This window comes from Arvicola amphibius, chromosome 3 (assembly GCF_903992535.2).
Source record: "Arvicola amphibius chromosome 3, mArvAmp1.2, whole genome shotgun sequence".
Lineage (NCBI taxonomy): Eukaryota > Metazoa > Chordata > Mammalia > Rodentia > Cricetidae > Arvicola > Arvicola amphibius.
The window spans coordinates 68,503,442-68,524,491 of NC_052049.1; the positions used below are offsets into that span (position 1 = coordinate 68,503,442).

The 21,050-nt window shown below is 39.3% G+C and overlaps 1 protein-coding gene across 6 annotated transcripts in view; it reads right to left on the reverse strand.

Annotated features, from left to right (window-relative positions):
* Fam172a (family with sequence similarity 172 member A) overlaps positions 1 to 21,050 on the reverse strand; it is a 442,895-nt gene that overhangs the window by 123,864 nt on the left and 297,981 nt on the right. For all 6 annotated transcript variants that reach the window (XM_038321142.1, XM_038321147.1, XM_038321141.1 and 3 more), the window contains 2 exons: positions 11,701 to 11,817; positions 6,238 to 6,322 (listed from right to left, as the gene is read on the reverse strand). In XM_038321142.1, the coding sequence (XP_038177070.1) occupies positions 6,238 to 6,322; positions 11,701 to 11,817 (202 nt within the window). The remainder of the gene's footprint in view (positions 1 to 6,237; positions 6,323 to 11,700; positions 11,818 to 21,050) is intronic.

Here is a 21,050-nt window from a genome sequence, read left to right on the forward strand (position 1 = left end):
CAGTAGCTGCTCCTAGGTATCAAACCGGCGATGAAGAAAGCTATATACTTTTCTATCTCATCCATTTTCCAAATTTATCCGTTCTAATTCAGCACAGAATCTTCAGCACCAGAGGCAGTGCCCGGTGCCTGGTGCCTAGTATACACTGGCTGAGTGGACCCACAAGGACTGTGTGAGTATGCCGAGAGGGGGCGTGGAGAAGAAGGAAAGCTCACCAGCCTTGGCCATTTACAGCTCCAGGAAGAACTACTTGTGACAAAGAGCATCCTGTCAGCATTGCTGTGGCAGCCTAAGTCAGAAGATTGCGGTGCTTATCAAGCATAGCCTCCATCCAAACATTCACAGCTTCCTGCCTTCTTACCCTCAAAGTGCTGCCTCATACACAGCAAACTTTACCATTCACTGTGCACCGCATGCGAGCATCCCATTTCAGTTTTACATGTCTCTTCCAGTGCTTATCGTCCTTACATTTCTTTGTCCTTCTTGTTTTAACTTCAAGGGAAAAGACAGTTAAGGGAAACTGCCCCAGAACAGTACCCAGAACTAAGTATTAATATATTTAATATTTGAAGACTGATGTGGGATTTCCCTCTGTATGCTGTGATTACCACTAATTAATAAAGAACTGCTTTGAACCTATGGCAGGGCAGAACAGAACTAGGCAAGGAAAGCTAGGCTGAATGCTGGGAGAAAAAGGGTGGAGTCAGAGAAAAGCCATGTAGCCCTCCAGAGACAAACGCTGGAACTTCACCCAGTAAGCCACAGCCTCGTGGCGATACACTGATTACTAAAAATGGGTTAAATTAAGATGTATGAGTTAGCCAGGAATACACTTAAGCTATTGGCCAAACAGTATTGCAAATAATATGGTTTCTGTGTGATTATTTCAGGGCTGAGCAGCCAGTAACAAACAAGCGACCTCCTACTACATAAGACTAGATGGATACATACTACTGAGTATATATAAAAATCTCCTTTTGTTTTGAGCAAGATTGTTGTTGTGATGCCCAGGCTGTCTAGTTTATCTGAGAGCTAGGTATTCTAGCCTGGCCTTGGTCTTGGGATTGTCCTGTTTCTCTATTTGGCAGGAAATCTCCTAAATTTGTTGGACTCCAACCCATATGAAGATTCTACAGAGTAGCAACTTTTGTTCTAAGAAAAAACAAAAAACTGGCAAGAAAGCAGCTGAATAATTTAGATGACAGTGTAAACGTGAAAAAAACTAAAACATGCTTTAACGGGCGGGAGGGGGCAAAGTCTAACGGGAGTGGGATGAGGAGGGAAGGAGGGGTGGAAATGTGATTTTCAGTGAGTTTTTAAATGTTTTTCTAAAGAACTGCCCTGAAGGCCCACGGTATCAGAAGGTAAGCCTCATAAGGCTTTACCCTAAATAAGTACATGATGGTGTTGTTGCATAGAGGATAGTGACCACCAGAGTTGAAGTTGAAATTTGCAATATTAACTATCTGTGCCTGTAAAGTGAATCATACCCTAAACAATACTTATCACCTCAGTTTCTGTGGGTCATAAATCTGAGCACAGTTTAGCTGAATGATCTTGCATGGGATTTCTCACGAGGCAACAATCAGCCCGGAGCTGCAGTTGACTCATGGCTCAACTTGGGGGAGAATCCTCTTGTAAAGTCACTCATGTGGCAGCTGCAGACCTCAAGTCTTTATTGGCTTTTTCCCAGAGACACCAGTTCTTTCCCATGCCAGTCTCTCCACAGAGCAGCTTGTAGCTCAGTGACTGATTTTCATCAGAGTGTGCAGGAAGAGGCAAAGGGGAGCCTGAGGTCTGCCAGCACTCCATGGCCTCACCATGTTCCCTGCTGTCGCTCAGCAGCAGGCTGGACAGAGAGTGGAGTGACCTTTGGGAAATTCAGTTATGATGCATGCCTGTTAGGTTAGCAGCAACTGGTGGAGCTGAAACAGTGTGTCCTCTAAGCCAGTGTTTAATAAACAGCCATGTATTTTGCTCTGAGAATGAAGGAATAGAAGTGGGACTAACTTCTCTGTTACCCTTAGTGATTTACTAATAAAACAGCTGTTTCCCACTTCTGTGACTTCAGGCCCTTTCTGCTCTAAGGTCTTGGTTCCAAAAAAAGGAATATTTCATTGGTACCACAATAAGAATGCTACAGAAATGAAAATTCAAACCAGGATCTTCCCACTTTGATCTTCCAATGCTCCTGAAGCAACAGGGAATGAATGCTGCTACTCTCTTATCTGAATGACAGTTCCTTATTTCCAAATGAAAACTGAGCTGCCTTGACATGGTGGGTAAGGAAAAATTATCTGTGTGTTGTTTGAAGGAAAACGGCCCTCACAGGCTTATGCAAATACTTGGTTCCCAGTTAGTGGAACTGTTTGGGCAGGATCAAGAGGTGTGTCACTGGGAGTGGGCTATGAAATTTCAAAGGACTGCACCATTCCAGTTTCTTTCTCTCCCCACTCCTCTTTATGCCTCCTACTTGAGTATCAAGATGTAAGATCTCAGTCGTTTCTGCTACCATTCCTTTGCTTTATCATCATGGGCTCTAACCCTCTGAAACTGTAAGCCCCAAATAAATACTTTCTTTTAGAAGTGGCCTTGGTCATGGAGCTTTATCAAAACAGAATAGAAAAGATAATCATCAATGATGAAATTCTCTAGGCTGCCTGTTAGTACTTCCTGGAATTATTTTCAATAGAGTTTATAAAACACTAATTCAAGCAGGATTGTTTATGGTTCAGACCTTCCAGGAACAAAGGGATGGGTCATTTCAATAGGTGAAGAATCTTAACCAAATGAAAGTCACTAGGGTGCTGAATTCATCATAGAAGGAAGCTATAAATATCAGCTTTAATTACATGAACAGTTTCAAAAATTAAGAAACTAATAATATTTCTTATTTTGATATTTATGGATGCATATCACACACATATATGTATGTATGTATGTATGTATGTATGTATGTATGTATGTATGTGGATCACAGGCTGGCTGTAATTCACTACTCCTACTTGGGGACTAACCAATCTGGTCTTGAACTTGTGGTAATCATCCCCGTAAGTGAAGTATTAGAGTCACAGATGTGAGCCATCACTCTCGACTTGACTGTGTAGTAAGAAGGCGCACATGAGTGTGAAACTAGACATTTGACTAGGCTGAACTACATTTTTCAAAATTCTTTTTCCTAAGCTTATTATTAAGAAAGTACATAAGGGTGTGTGTGTGTGTGTGTGTGTGTGTGTGTGTGTGTGTGTGTGTGTGTTTGGGGGTGGGAGTGAGACAGGGATTTGTACATTGCAGAGTAGGACCCATTTATTGCATATACATCTGGACACATCTTTTGGGTTCATCTTAGGGTGTAAAGAAGTAGCAAGGACTGCTCTTGTTCTTCCTTCCTTTGAATTTCCCTTCAGTATCTCTGATGACTGGAGAGAGGATGTATTATTTAAGTCCATGATAAAGGACATGGGATTCTATAGGACATATGTACAGCATACAGAGACAATAAGATAAACTCAGTCCATCTTTGTGGACTCCAGCTCTTGCTTATGAGTTCTAGCCCATTTTTATTCTTTTCTACTTTACATCTAATATCCATAATTGTTTGTTTTGGATATTAAAATCCCAGTATCAAATAAAAATTATTGTCCTTGTAAAACCTGTTTAACTAGCTCTAGTCAAATACAAGTAAAGGAAAAAAATCCTGTCATCTATACCGATAAAATAATGGGTCTTCATTCTATCTGTATTCCAGACTTCTGAATCCAGCTGTTCACTACAACTTACTTGTAACCACCAAATCATAGACAGAGTTACAAAAATTTGAATAATTACTCATGTTTCCATAGACTCTACTCTGCCTTCTTGTTTCAGTTTTAATATTGTAAAAAAGAGGACTTTTCTCTACTAGGCCCAAGTTGTTGCCATGGCTGTGTCTGTGGTCCAGCTACAGCTGGGGTCTGTGTGGATGTCTGTGGCCTGTGTCACCTTGGGAGACCCTAGCAACCAAGCAAGATGAAATCAGAGGGCCATGCTGAGCTTGCCACATCCTTCACTGGCCACTACAGCAAGAGAGCTAGCCCCTGCACGCTGGAGAGATGGCCCCCACCCCTCACCACAGGCCAGTGTGAAAGGACCCCCGAGGGCATGCATGTAGGGGAGCTGACCCCACCCAGTCACCCAAGGTGAGTGGCCCCAGGGGCCTGGACTCACCAGCTTGGCTACTATCCGGGCCCACAGAAGGGCCTTGAGTTGACCCACCCTAGCGTCCGCCCATCTATGACTGACTGGAGCTGGTGGAAAGACTGGTCCTGTGGAATGATACCCATAAGTTCTCCAAGACTGGTAACAGACACAAGATATCCCCAGGAGTTCTGGTTAGGATCCAGTGATGGTGGTGGACCAGAAACCAGAGGTCTTGAGCCAGACCAGTGACTCACTGCAACGAACATTTGCCAGTAAAACTGATGGAACGAAGAGGTGTACTATATGCCTTGTGTTGTTTATCATACAATCCCCCACTTCCACCATGATGAATGACGAGGTGTTGCAGAAGGTGGAGAGAAGGAGATGCAAAGAGATTTTTCTGTTGTGGGATTTTATGTTTGTTTGTTTTATGTATTTTTATTTTTGCTTTTGCTTTTGTTTGCTTGATTGATTACTTTGATTTGTTTCCTTATAGGTGATGTGGAAGGGATGAGGGGAGGACAAGGGTGACCAGGAGAATGGAATTGGGGTGCATGATGTGAAACTACCAAAGAGTCAATAAAGAAGTTATTTAAAAATCATACCAGAAAAAGTAGACTTTTCATGGACTACCGAGTGTCTTATTTTTCTCATTTTTTGTGTTTTGACTTCATGATTTCAAATGATTCCCCAGAAATGGTGCTATGGTACTTTCTAACTAATATTCCTTATCTCAAGAAAATTATAAAAGAACTTATGGAGAAATATATGTGTAAGCTGTGCCCAAGCATGAATTTCAACATAATGAGTAAACAATACATGTGATACGATGTGTGTTTAAGTAGAAACACATATAAAACTAGGAGCTTGCATTGACTGGGTGATAAAAGGTGACCAGAGGCTCCCAAGAAACTAATTCTGCCTTTTCCTAGGAGTACTGAGTCAGTGTTTGCAAATTGTGGGATTTCTCAGCAGAAAGCCACCATGAGCAACAATAACAGGTTGCACAATATCCATATACAAATATATCACAGCATAGGTATCTCACCATAGTTTTATTTATCTTATTAAACCTCGAGTCACAAACCTAAAATATTAGCTGTGGTAACAGTGAGGCTCAGTTAAAGTTTATGTGCTAACGATAATGATATTTAGCTATAAAGAGCACTTCACCACGTAGAATTTGAACTCGCCACCGAATGGTCACCTTCATAAAACAAACACACTTACTCCTGGTTAGCTGTCATCTGGGACTGAGGCATGGACTAGGCTGTGTTCTGAATTGATGCTCATTTTCCAGCACTCAGACTCACAGCAAGTGAGTTCTCACTAGATACACTGCTCACTCTGTGTTTTCATAAAAATTACTGGGAACTGCAAAAGCAAAATCAAGAAAGCAATGGCCAACGTAACAGCACTTTCTTCATCTAGGTGCTCAGAAACAAACCCTTTAGGCAGTAAATGGATGCCATCCTCACACATCCCAGAGTCCAGCTGCTCCTGGCCGTCTTACTGTTTCACTTCCTTTTTTGCTTTCAGTAGGCAACACATGCTTGCGTTTACCAGCTCTCAACATCTTCAGATCTGTTCCTTCCACTGCTGGTTCCCCCCCACCCCCCTTGGGATACTATCTTGCACATCTTTCTACATCCAAATCCTACCTTACACACAAGGTCCACCTAAAATCTTTGCATAAAAATAATTTTTCTCTAGATGACATGATTGCCTGAAATATGGGATTGGTACTTAGAGACAACCATCTTTCTGAGGTTCTAAATGGCTACTGAGTTCTTGTCTTTTAGGCACAGTCTTACCTGCCTAAGACCAGCAGAAACTATCCAACTATTCTTGAAGTGCTTCGCCCATCACATTACTAAGTATGTTGATAAGCATTATAAGCTACTTAAACAATTTGAGCAAGTGTTTTAGACAAATGTGATATGTTATGAATAATCTGAGATAGAACAACATATTTAATTTATGTAACAGAATTTCCATCAAAGCAGCATGCTTTTTTTTTTCTGTAGAGCACATGTTGTGCTTCCACCAAGCACATACCTGCAGAGACTCGGGGACAGTCAGGCAGCATGGACTCCACTGATGTGTCCAGAGGTTCTGAGCTGGAGACCCAGTTGCAACAGTTCTGCAAAGTAACAGATACAATGTTGATCACGTAGAATTGAAAGGAAAACTACATTTTTAGGTTGAAGAGGTAAATTTATCATATAAAATAAATCACTAGAAGTGTATTTATATTTCATCAATTTAAAATATTTTTCATACATAAACAGTCACTAATTTTTAATGACTGTGGAAAAATTTACCTTTTCTAATTCAACAAAAAAATCTGTGTTGATGCTAAGATATATAATCTGTAAAGTATAATCTAATCTATTTCTAAGAAAAGTTAGATGTGAAGGAAGAAAAGCCTCAAATCTGGCCCATACTTCCTTTGAATTTTTACTCTGGGTCCACATCAATGAATATATTAAAATTATACACGAACACAGCCTGGTGAGCTGGAGCGGTGACAGAAGACACAAAACTTCACTATTAATGCTCACTCTCTCAGATAATGAACATTTGCAACTCAGATGAATGAAATAACATTCCATTTCTTTTATAAACGTAAGCATATATCTAAATTCTGGTGGAAAAGATGTAATTATAATGTTTTAAAGGTATTCACAACACAGATAAACACACACAAAGAATTTCCACAGACAGATTCTATTTTAACAGAAGCCCTTCCATCAATCATGCTGGAGAAACGGGTGACCGCTATCCTGGTAAACAGTATGTATTGTGCATTTTAGATGTTTGCTGCCTTGGCTGTGCACCATGGAACCCGCTCGCACTGAGGAAGGGTCCTTGACTGGCAGATCAAGTGTCTTGTTGTATTTCCTTAATTCATTCTGTCTGGAAGAAGATGTCAGCTGTGTTGCAGTGAAGAGAAAATTTCAAAGGCCCCAGGCCCCACCAATAAAGGCCGAGGAACGGCTTTTGAATAGATTTGTCAAGGCAACCCTACTGTTCTGGGACCAGAGAGAGCAGGGATAACATAAAGGAAGGGTTTGCTGTATGAGATTACAGACTCAAGCTCACAAAGCAAGGCAGATTTTTCTAAGAAACAGTAGATCAATGAAACTATTGAACTGTGTTGGAAAAAAAACCATGAAAACAAACACATCTAGTAATGTTCTTAAGTGCTTTCACTCTCTTTATAATTAAAACAGATAAAATTTCGTATTTTTCATGTCTGACAAAAGCTGGATGGTTTGAAATGGATATAAGTTCTATAATGCGCACTTCTCATCTTAATTAGCAGCTGAACATAAAATTACACAATGTAAGAGAAGTAGAAATTATAAAAGAAATAGGGTTTTAGAAGATAGTTCATACATCCGAAATAAGAAAAATTAATATTACCATTGATAGACTAGCACATCAGAGAATTCGCGATAATGCAGAAGATTAGCACACAATTAGCCAGCTTTTATATACAATGTGACACTCGCTTGTAAGAAATAAGTATTTTCCACAGCAGTGTCAAGATATGTAAATGAATGATTTGTTTTATCATTCATCACGGCCTCTAATAAATTCAAAAATCATGACTTCTATAGGTTCTAAAATTAGGCTCCCAGTGATACAGGGAGATAGCTTCAATGAAGAATGACTTTCTCTTTCTCTCTGCTTCTCTTAAACAATTCAGTCTCTTCAATGACAGCAATTAGCACTACCAACAGACAGGCAGCGATTAGGTATATATTTTAATTATTATTCATCCTAGTAGTGCCTCCAAATCTGATGAAAGTTGGCTATCACCCAGGCGAGATGCCAGTCTTAATACGGATCACCTGCATCTCATATGTGCCGAACTGTGCCTCACCCAATTTTCTAGTGTTAATAAAAGTAATGGCACATTATAATCTGTAGACAATTAGTCATCTTTCTAGCTCACTTTGACTTTTAAAAGCTGACTCAAATAAACTTTTGTCCATTTTTTAAAAACAGATCACCGTTGGCTCAAATGTTAAAAGAGAAATACAAGCTGCCACTTTATGACTCTGAAATTTCAGTTCCATCTCCCACATGATGAAAGCTTTCATCTCTCCTGCAAAATCAGGACAGGGAAGAGGACTATCGCTAAAAGTGAAGATGTCAAATGTCTTATGCAACAGCAAGTACCTATGTAGGATCAGAAAGGATGGAAAACAAGCTTGAAGGATGTATGTGTGTGTGTGTGCACATGTGTGTATGTCATCTGTGTGTGTCATTCTGCATGTTGCATTTAAGTTCCACTATGAAAAGTATAGAGAAAGCAAGTAAAACAAGGTAAAAATGTTTGCAATTCAAAAACGTGAAATAAAATGACACAAACCTGGAACTTTGTAAGCTAAGACTACAGAGATTACTCATGAACTTAACCTGCTTGAACCGTATCTTCTCACATGTACCTCCCTGAGATGTGTTTCTCTTGTTTAAAAACCAAATTTCTGTTCAAGTTGTTCTATTGCTTATCTCTCCCTCTCCTTAAGTCCCCAATCGGCCCTTACTCCCATTCTTCACAGGGGATGGGGAATCCTGGGTGGCCGCAAACTAGGAAAACTACCTGAATTTCAGACATAGTAAGATTAGCTTCCAAGATCTTACTCTCTGATGCACAGAATAGTCAAGAAGGTGAGTTAGAGCAGAGGCAGCAACAGTGCTATGCTAAGACTCGGATGTGACACCCTAAGCAAAGACAGGAGTCCTTGGCCAGACTCGGATGTGACACCCTACGCAAAGACAGGAGTCCTTGGCCAGACTCGGATGTGACACCCTACGCAAAGACAGGAGTCCTTGGCCAGACTCGGATGTGACACCCTACGCAAAGACAGGAGTCCTTGGCCAGAGGCAAGATACTGGAATGGATCCCTTAACTAGCACTTGTGTCCACAGGAGAAAATCAAAGCAACATAATGAATGCTTACAAAAGTTAAGTGTTTCAGTGTAAAAGGTTTCTTATGCCAAGATTATGATCTTGCAGATCTATGTGGTTGTAAATTTTCCTTTGGAAAATCCATAGTGCGGGGACTAGTAACAGGAACATTAGTGCCTAATAGCCACAGTGCAGAGTGACATGCTTTGACTTGTACCAAGGGTGGACAACATTTGTTCAGACATGGAATTAATTTTTGTCTTTATCTTGTTTAATTTTAAATTTAATTTTGTATGTGTGTGCGTGTGTGTGTGTGTGTGTGTGTGTGTGTGTGTGTGTGTGTGAGTGTGCAGGTTTCCACAGAGGCCAGAAGGTAGTAGATATACTGGATAGAGTTGGAACCATAGCTACTTGTATCTGCTTTGAATGGCTGAGCCATCTTTCCATCCCAATACAGAGGTGCAGGTGGAAAGGGTAGACATAGGAAGAACTGTGTGTGTGTGTGTGTGTGTGTGTGTGTGTGTGTGTGTGACTATGATCAAAACATAGTGTGTGAAATTATCAAATAATAAGATGCTAGTAAAAAGACTGCAGAATTTGGTATGTTGTATCTGAAAAGAAAAGAAGATAAGAGCTAACTCTGTGAAAGATATTACAGAAGCTTGATTTATTGGATGAGTATAGGTTTTTATTTGTTTATTACACTTGCATGCATTGTAATTATGATCTTAAAGACTAATCTTTAATATGGAGCATTTGTGCCTTAAACATGATCATGTACCATAACCAGGTTATGTTTCTAGGGCCTTGTGGTGGTTTGAAATGAAATGGTCCCCCAAAGGGAGTGGCCCTCTTCAGAGGTGTGGCCTTGCTGGATAAATAAGTGTGTCACTGTAGGGGAGGACTCTGAGGTCTTCTGTGTTCAGACTATTCCTAGTCTTACAGACTACTCCCCGTTGCTGTAGGACTCTCAGCTCCTTCTTTAGAGCCATTATCACCTGTACGCCATGCTCCCAGTCACGATGAAAATGGACTAAACCTCTGAAACGCTAAGAAACTACTTCAATTAGATGTTTTCCTTTATAGGAGTTGCCATGGTCACGGTGCCTCCTCACAGCAACAGAAACTCTAACAGGCCTACAGTCAGAATCGAAGGGTATCAGGGAGGGTATACATGAACTGTATTGCTGGCTTGGCCACAGACTTTCAAGCCAGGGCATGTCACACCCTTAGCATCAACAGTACAAGAACCTCACAAGTGCCTTTAAAGTCCCTTAGCACAGTTTCGATCCCTCCTTGTGGCTTAGAATCCACAGTTGGGCTTCATCTGAAAAAAAGTTTCAGTTAGAGGGATTGCTAAAGCGATATTCTTTGATCCTTTTTAAAGAAAAAAAATGGCATTTTAAAATTATAAGATAAAAAATTTAATATTTAGTCTGCTGTTTGCTAAATTGATAGGCATGAAATATTTAAGAGTTTCATAGTAAAAATGCTTAATATAAAAAACTTTATCACATTAATTTGTTGCTTATGAGATAAACTAAACCATGCCTTTATCAGTCTTTACTATAATAGAAATGACTAAGCAATTGCCAGTATTGTTTTATTTCCAAATTTAAGCCATAATTCGGTAAAACAATGAAGTTAGTAAACAGGATAAAATTACAGAGGAACCCTCTTCTGTAGCTACAAATCTTTATTAGGAGGAAAGAGAGTTTACAAATATTTGAACCTTTTTGTGTGTAGGTTTATGTGAGAGCATGTGTGTGTGTATGTGTGTGCCTTTGTCACATGTACTGACTTTCACAAAGAACTTCTAATGGAGAAGGGATGCACAGGAGAAAGTACTATAGTGGAGAGATTAATGCATGTGCTCATTACTGACTTATTTCCATGAAGCTAATGTCAAATTCTTACAATATCAGCAAGGTAAATATAAAGAGAAATGATTTTTCAGGTAGATGTCTGTAACAGGATCAATGAACTAACAAACTGAAGATTTTGAAAACAACACGGGCCATGTTTGATAGATCCTTGTTAAGTTTTCAGACGCAGGAGGGACATGCAATAAACAGCTGCCCTAGATGGAGGGAGGCAGGGCCATGGTCAGTTTGAGTGGCTCTAAAAATCTCCAATCAGGTTCCCCCCCCCCCCCCCCCCCGCCCCACTTCTACCCCTATTGGCAGTATGGAGCAAATCAATTTCATTATGGCACATCCTGATCACATTCCCAGAAGGAAAGGACAGGACTGAATAGACATGAAACTTCTTTCTGGTAATTAAGTAACTACAATACTAAACAGCCAGAAACATTCAACAGTAGGAAATATGAATCACAACATCAAGCCCGTCATCACCAAAAATCCTAATGCAAACTGTATACACACATAATATTCTATTCAGTAGTGGGCAGACAGGATTCTTTCAAAAAGTTTTGCTTCTGAAAGCTTTATTTTATTATTTTAACTGTATCTAGACTTTTCATTCTATCTCAACATTCTGAGAATGTGGGGTGGGAGGCAATATAAGTTGGCGGGGACTCCGGATACAAAGGCTCATGCCCATTAATCTCAGCACCAAACAAAACCATGCCTCACCTCTCTCATCCATTCTCGGATGGTTTTGCCAGCTTCTTGATGCCACACATTGTGAACAGAGTCTGTCAATGCCACAGCAGTCACCTTACTTTTTACGTCTGCTTCTCGTTGAATCATCTGTTTTAAAAAGAAAAATAAAACATAGACTCTAGTTTTTCTTCCCAATACAGCCTGCTTATTCAGAGACAATACTATATTAAAAATGAAAAAAGGCATGCATCTTTGGCTCAGAGTTACTCTTTTCTATTTGAATACAGACCCTATTCTTGTCCATGGATATAAAAAGGCCAACATTTTCTTTCAAAAAGCTAATACCACTTAAGTCTTGGAACGACACAGCTCTATTATTTTCCATGTGGCTTGACAATTCAAGGATTAAAGGGATCACACAGGAATCCCTGAGGGTTTCTTTTATACATTTCCTCCATCACTTCCTATTTCAAGGAAGTCAGCACCTGGGGCGCACTGCTAGCTGCTCAGGACTGTCTTCTCCTAATGTTCAGGCGGGGGCAGACTGGTGAAGAAAGCGGCCTCGCATTAGTTCTCCAATGTAACTGGCCTGCTTTTTGCCTTGGCCCTGTAACTCCTTGGTGATGTTAGTGCTCTCCCCAAAACTATTCTCTTCCAGCCAATTGATACTATTTTGTTTTCTGATATGTTTCTTTATGTTAGCAAACGGTTACATTTTAACTTCTCCCTATACAATGGTATGTTTATGAAATTATTAACTTCCAGAAAATAAGGATTTTTTTTTTCTGTCTTGAAGATACTGACTACTTCATCAATGGCCAGACAGATAAGAATATGGAAAAGAAAAAAAAAACTGTGTACTAAATGAAGCAAAAGCTACTTCAGTCTGTGAACACTGGAGAGCCTGATGTGGCATATTAAAATGTAGGAAAACAACACAAAAATTAAAGGCCACATTCAGGCACAATGCTGTACTTCTGGTGATCCCACACTGAAGAAAAAAAGGCACGTTCTGCATCTCCACCATTGCTCTTAATCCCCATGAATTGTCCATCAAAAACACAACAGCACACTGAACAAAAGGGAGAAGAGCGAATGGTGAAGAAAGCCCATGCAGAGAACACTGTAGCCCACAAGTCCAGACTGGAGATGCTCACCTGTATGCTGAACTAAGCATGTCAAATCAATCCCCTTCTCAGATTAAACTCTGCATCTTCATACCTAGTAATGAAAACTTCCTAAAAGCACCCAACTCTCTGCTAAAGTTGCCTCAGAAGCATTTTTTGCACCTAAAACTTTTGTATTTTAGTGTGCCTATAATTTCTTTTCTTTTCTTTCTTTTTTTTCTGAGACAGGGTTTTTCTATAGCTTTGGAATCTGTCCTGGAACTAGCTCTTGTAGAACAGGCTGACCTCTAACTCACAGAGATCCGCTTGCCTTTGCCTCCCGAGTGCTGGGATTAAAGGCATGCGCCACCACCGCTCAGCCTGTGCCTATTTTCTATAACAACAAGATACTATAATTAATATTGAGATGCAATACCATAGTTACAGAAAAACACCCCCTGCATTAGTAGTGTTTTAAAGGCTCAAATCATATAACAATCCAGTTAAATACTTTATTATTAGTTAATAACGAGTATGCTGCCTTCTTTCAATTATTGTTACTAGTTAGTAACAAGTATGCTGCCTTCTTTAAATTATTACTATTAGATAATAATGAGTATGCTACCTTCTTTAAATTATTATTACTAGTTAATAACAAGTATGCTACCTTCTTTAAATAATTATTATTAATTAATAACGAGTATGCTACCTTCTTTAAATTATTATTACTAGTTAATAATGAGTATGCTGCCTTCTTTCAATTATTTTTCACTGGATTAGTATTGCCATTAGAATATAAAATAATGATTCAACATCTGACAGTTAGAAAAATCACAGAATAGTGAATCCATCTGTCTAAGGAAGAAAGTATATGTCCTTACTCTCATTTCCTAAACATAAAAACAGAGAGAGAGAGTGCAAGCAATTGATAAGGTTACAATTTAAGAACATCCTTTTTTGATAGTCTCAAAAGTTTTGACCTGGGTTTTATTATGGTTGTTGCTACCATATACAGATTTGCTTAAGGTATTATCTGAAGACATTAAATCCTGACAGTCATTTGTAAAATGAAATAAAATTAAGTATTGAACAGGCTAAGGAGTTAGTGTAAATGCTAAATGTCTGGGGATTAAAATTCTACAAACTGGAAAGGTGCAAAGCTGTGAGGTGAATGAACAGAGAACATCCACCAGCTGGACACTTTACACACTTGACGTGCTCATGTGAAACTTTTCTTCACATCATAGTCTAGGCCACAATGGCACAGCTGTGCAGTTCTGTAAAATTGCTTTGCAGGTTACAAATCAATGTGATATTCACATTTAGAAATGTAGAATGCCCAAATTCCTCAAGATCTTAAAGAGAAATTCACGTCAAAGAATATCAAATATTTGATCTTTAGATGGCAATAAAACAATGAAAACTCTTAATTTTCAGTCTATTTATGTTTCATCATGGCTGCAACAAACTCAGCAGTGGTGGACTCCCTGTGACTGCCTTTCTGCTCAAGCCGGCACTTTTGCACTTCTGTCTTGGTTTCAGCTCCCCTGCCCCGACTCCTCAATGCTGTATGAGAGCTGGAAAACATTGATGGTAGAGTGGAGAATGCTCCCTAGGAAACTCGCCCAGAGATGGTTAAGAAACAGAGCTTAGGAAGATGATAGTAAAACAAAGAATCAGTACAGCACAGCTGGAAAGGAAAATAAATTATAGATTATCATTTATAACATAGTAATGTGTTGGGAACTCCTGAAATCTGGAAAGGAAAGAGACAACCACTGATGCTCTTCGTGCCCATCTAAGATGGAAACACTGTTACTTAATCAGAATCCACACACACAAGTAGTGTGAATTTATGTCCACGAGTAGATTCTCAATGGGATAATTGGTCTCTAAAACTGGCATTGTCCTCCAATGTCAGTCTCCACAAATTCTTGAATGAATTATGAGGAACTTACTAAGCAAGCCCTTAGGATAATCACAGTTAGGATCATTTAACATCCATAACCAGTCTTTCAGAAAGAAACAATGCTATCTCATTTCTGTTCATATCTACTTCACTCAACAGAAATGATAAAAATTATGAGCTGGGTGGAGATAGTGCATGCCTTTAGTCCTAGCACTTGGGAGGCAGAGGCAGGTGGATTTCTGTGAGTTCCAAAGTTACAGACACACCCTCTCTCAAAAACCAAAATAAAATAAAAATAAAAACAAAAAACTCAGAGCCAGAAGGTTTCAGTGCAGAAGTCTACCAGAATATCAAAGAAGACCTAATATATATACTGCTCAAATTGTTCCACACAATAGAAACAGAAGGAACATTGTTAAACTCTTTTTTATGGGGCTGTTACCCAGATACCAAAACCATACAAAGACTCAGCCAAGAAAGAGAATTACAGACCAATCACACTCATGAACATTGATGCAGAAATACTCAATAAAATACTGGCAAACCGAATCCAAGAATACATGGGGAAAAAAAAAACATTCACCATGATCAAGTTGGCTTTATCCCGGAGATGCAGGTATGATCTGACATATGAAAATCTATCAATGTAATCCATCATATAAATAAATTTAAAGGAAAACAACCATATGATCGTCTCAGATAAATGCTGAAAAAGTATTCAACAAACTCCAACACCCCTTCATGATAAAGGTCTTGGCGAGATCAGGGATACAAGGAACATATCTAAATATAAAAAAGCAATATCCAGCAAGCCAATAGCCAACATCAAATTAAAGGAGAGAATCTCAAAGCAATTCCACTAAAGTCAGGAACAAGACAAGGCTGTATATTCCCTCCATATCTACTCAACATAGTTCTTGAAGTTCTAGCTAGAGAAATAAGACAACAAAAGGAGATCAAGTGGATACAAATCAGAAAGGAAGAAATCAAAATTTTCTATTTGCAGATGATATGATATTATACGTAAGTGACCCCCAAAACTCTACCAGGGAACTCCTACAGCTGATAAATACTTACAGCAATGTGGCAGGATACAAGATCAACTAAAAAAAAGTAGCCCTCCTATATACAAATGATAATGAAGCTGAGAATGAAATCAGAGAAACATTACCTTTTACAGTAGCCACAAATAACAAAAAATATCTTGGGGTAACACCAACCAAAGAGGTGAAAGACCTGTTCCACAAAAGCTTTAAGTATTTAAAGAAAGAAATTAAACAAGATATCAGAAAGTGGAAAAATCTCCCATGCTCTTGGATAGGTAGGATCAACATAATAAAAATGGCAATCCTACCTAAAGGAATCTATAGATTCAATGCAATCCCCATCACAATTCCAACACAATTATTCACAGACCTTTTAAAGAATAATAATCAACTTCATACAGAAAAACAAAACAAAACAAAAAATAACCAGGATAACCAAAAGAATCCTGTACAATAAAGGAACTTCTGGAGGCATCACCATCCCTGAAATCAAGCTCTATTATAGAGCTACAGTAATGAAAACAACCTTTTATTGGTATAAAAACAGACAGGTTGACCAATGGAATCGAATTGAAGACCTGGATATTAATCCACACACCTATGAATGCCTGATTTTTGACAAAGAAGCTAAAATTATACAAAAAAAACTTCAAGAAATGGTGCTGGCATAACTGGATGCCAACATGCAGAAGAATGCAAACAGATCCTTATCTCCCCATGCACAAAACTCAAGTCCACATTTCCTGAATGTTCTGTGATGAGAATTTGATGGATTTGCTGTTTTCTTTGATCAGTGCGTTTATTTTCTCTATGGTATCTTAAGAATCTGAGATTCTTTCTTCTATCTCTTGTATTCTGTTGGTTATGCTTGTTTTTGTAGTCTCTGTTCGTTTACATAGATTTTCCATATCCAGCTGGCCTCGGTGTGTGTTTTCTTCCTTGCCTCCATTTCAGTTTTCAAGTCTTGTACTGTTTCCATTATCTGTTTGATTATTTTTTTCTTGGTTTCCTAGGATGTCGTTTATGGATTTACTCAATTCTTCAAGCTTTTTGTTATTCTTCTCGTCCATTTCTTTAAGATAGTTTTTCACCTCCTGTTTAAGGGACTCTACGACTTTCATAAAGTCAATTTTTTCTACTTCTTCTTGATTAGTGTGTTCAAGTCCTCCTGTTGTAAGTTCGCTGGGTTCTGGTGCTTTCATGTTGTTTTTCAAATTGTTGGAGGAATTCTTGCATTGGTGCCTGCCCATTTCTTCCTCTGCATAATCCCCTTTGGGTCTTCTTTTAGAAGTTCAATTCACCCCAATGAATTCAATTCACTCACCCCAATGAATGATGGATCTTCTGGTAGACAGTCAGGACTCCTTGCTGGCCAGTGTCAGACTTTGTTGACTCCTTAGGGGAAGCCTTTTCCTTACTGAGGAGTGGATGGGCAGGTTGGGTTGGGGAAAGGTAGAGCAGCTGGGAGGAAGGGAGGGAGTGGGAATGGGGCTAGCTATGTAAAATGAGGAAAGATTGTATTAAAAAATTCTTGGTAAAATAAATAAATAAAACAAAAAGATTTTCTTCTAAAAAAAGAAAAATAACTATGGTTGATTTACTTAGGAATGAAATATCCACGGGTGGTAAAGATGGTTTAGCAGTTAAAATCACTTAAGACTCTTGCAGAAGACTCATTTGGTTCCCAGTACCCACATCAAAAAAAAAAAAAAAACAAAAAAAACAAAAAAAACTCAAGTCCAAATGGATTAAAGACCTCAATATAAATCTGACCACACTGAACCTGATAGAAGAGAAAGTGGGAAGTAGCCTTCAATGCATGGGCACAGGAGACTACTTCCTAAATATAATAACAGTAGCACAGACACTGAGAACAACAAAAAATAAATGGGACCTCCTGAAACTTAGAAGCTTCTGCAAAGCAAAGGACACAGTCAATAAGTCAAAAAGGCAGCCTACTGAATGGGAGAAGATCTTCACTAACCCCATATCAGACAAAGGTCTACTCTCCAAAACTCAAGAACTCAAGAAATTAGACATCAAAATTCCAAATAACCCAGTTAAAAAATGGGGTATAGGCCTAAACAGAGAATTTTTCAAATAGAAGAATTTCAAATGCCTGAAAGACACTTAAGGAAATGTTCAACATCCTTAGCTATCAGGGAAATACAAATCAAAATGACTCTGAGATACCATCGTACACCAGCCAGAATGACTAAGATCAAACCCACCAAAGATGGCTTATGCTGGAGAGGATGTGGAGTAAGGAGAACACTCCTCCATTACTGGTGGGAGTGCAAACTTGTACAACCACTTTGGAAATCAGTATGGCGGCTTCTCAGGAAACTGGGAATCAACCTACCTCAGGACCCAGCAATATCACTCTTGGGCATATACCCAAAAGATGTTCAATCATACTACAAGGACATTTGCTTAACTATGTTCATAGCAGAACTGTTTGTAATAGCCAGAACCAGCAAACAAGCTAGATACCCCTCAACTAAAGAATGGATTTAAAAAAATATGGTACATTTACACAATGAAGTGGTAAAAAAACACTCAGCAGTAAAAAACAACGCCATCTTGAAATTTGCATGCAAATGGTTAAAACCAGAAAAAAAATCCTAAGTGAGTTAACCCAGACCCAGAAAGATGAGGACGGTATGTACTCACTCATAAGTGGATACTAGCTGTAATGTAAAGCACAACGAGCCTATAGCCCACTACCCCAAAGAAGGCAAGTAACAAGGAGAGCCCTACAAGTAACATATAAAGATCTCCCTGGGAAGAGGAAATAGACAAGGGGAAGGGAGGGCAGAAAGGGTGACAGAGGGGAGAGGGGAAGAAGGAGAACTTGAGGGAACAGGATAGTCAAGACAAGGGAAGGACAGAGACAGAGAGCAAGGAAAGAGATGTCTTGATTAAGGAAGCCATTATGAAACTAGCAAGAAACCTAGCATTAGAGAAATTCACAGGAATTCTTAAGGATGACCCCAGCTAAGACACTAAGCAATAGTGGAGAAAGTGCCTGAACTGGCCTTGTTTTATAGTCAGATTGATGAATATCTTAAATTCATCAGAGCAACTGATGGGAGCAGAGGTAGAGACCTGCAGCGGAGCACTGGGTTGAGCTCCCAAAGTCCAGTTGAAGAGTGGGAGGAGTGAGAATATGAGCAAAAAGGTCAAGATCATGATGGAGACACCCAATGAAACAGCTGACCTGAGCTAATGAGGTGTGGGAAATCCTTCTATGTTTTGCTTTTATTGGTTAATGAATAAGCTGTTTCTGCCAGTGGCTTAGCAGAATAGGGCAAGGTGGAAGTTCCAAGAGGAGGAGAAAGTCAGCAAAGTCAAGGAGAAGCCATGTATCCCCTCTGGAGAAGCCAAGCCAGATGCTGGGTGGAACTTTAACTGGTAAGCCAAAGCCACGTGTGATACATTGATTAATGGAGATGGGTTAGTTTAGGATATAAGAGCTAGCTAAAAATGTGCTGAAGCTATTGACCAAACAGTATTTCAAACAATATAGTTTCTGTATGTTTATTGCAGGACTGGGTGGGACAGAAACCTCCCTCAACACTAACAGGAGCCAGGAGCTCACCAACTCTGGCCAGGGAAGGAACCAGCATAGGACCAAACTAGACTGTCAGAATATGGGTAACAGTAGTATGCCTGGGGCAGACTACAGGCCACTGGCAATGGAACCAGGATTTATCCATACTGTTTATAATGGCCTTTTGGGAACCCATTCTCTTTGGATGGATACCTTCCTTAGCCTAGCTATAGTAGGGAGGATTTTGACCTTCCCCAAAGCAATGTGTCTTATCCTCTCTGAGAAGTGGATTGGGGGTAGGGTGGGAAAGAAGGTGGAGGGAATGGAAGGAGAAGAGGGAGTGGAAACTAGGATTGGTATGTAAAATGAAAAAAAGATAGTCTTTTTTGCCTGTTTAAAAAAAATAAAAAAATGTAATCGACTCAATAACAAATACTTTGAAGAGGCCAAAAGCATGTTCCATGTGTACTTGGGTTCACATTACTCACATTTTTGATAGGGCTGAAATGAAATGGGGAACTCATTTATTCCTCCCAAGGTACATTTGAAAGTCTTAGGCAACAATGGCCAGACTGACAATGGTCTTAGAAGATGAAGATCATTGGGTCTGGGTCAGAAGCAGATACCCTTGCTTCTCCTGCACTTTCCTGAAACCTCATTTACTTTACCATGTTCTGATACTCTTTTCATAAACCCCTGACGAAATCTTGACACTATTCAAAAGGTTTGTTTCCTTTCAGAATGGATAAATTTAGACTTTTCCCCAGATCTAATGCTTCTGGAACATTACAATGAGCTTTTTCTTTTTCCCAGAAAAGAAACTGCCAACACTGTGACATGGCCATTGTGATCATGGTGGTTATTTACATGCGTGGACTCCAAGACATTTCACCATAATACTTATGCTACTTATACTTATACTTATACTTATACTTATACTTATACTTATACTTATACTTATACTACTGCTGGTAGTTCATAGTTGCAGGGGAAAGGGGTGCCATTTTCTTCAGTAAGCCATGAAAGTAGGAGACGACTTGTTGGGACGAACAGTTTCAGCAGAAGAGGAAGAAAAATTAGAGAAGGAACAGGGAAAGAAAACTATTTAAATTCATTATATGCATGTATGAAACTGTCAAAGAATCAAAGAAATGGGAAAATTAATGCAATTTAAATTAAGGCAAAGACATGTCTTGATTTAATTTGAAGCACGGAGAAGCTGATGTCTTAAGGACATCCCGCTGTGAAGTCTTTAGCATATCTTTCATTCTGGATCTCGGATTTTGGGAATTAACCTCCAAAAAGAACTCCCACCCTAAAGGAGGGGTTCTGAACTGGGATGAGCTGACTCTAACATAAAGTAAGTCATGATTTTACTTCCTGCATTTCTGGCCTTCAGGAGATTTACTTGTCCTCAAGTTCTAAAGTCCAGGAAACCTCCTAAAAGAGGCCATTATGGGTTGGGTGTAGGGTGTGTCCACGCATGTGCAGGGGCATTTCTACATTTTTATAGGAAATGTTTTAAATGAGGGAAATACTTTAAAAGTCTTCTGTCAGAAAATGTATGCCTTATTTTAACATTATGACATGTGTTACACATATGTACTGAGGGTTACAGCATGTGAATGTCTTGTACAGGAAACAGTATCTGAAAGGAAATCAAATAATGCCAGTTCCTTCGGATTAGGATCTGACATGACTACAGAGTATAGCAGCAATGATCATGACTACCGTGTGAGCATGGGGACATCTGCTCTGGTTAGCAG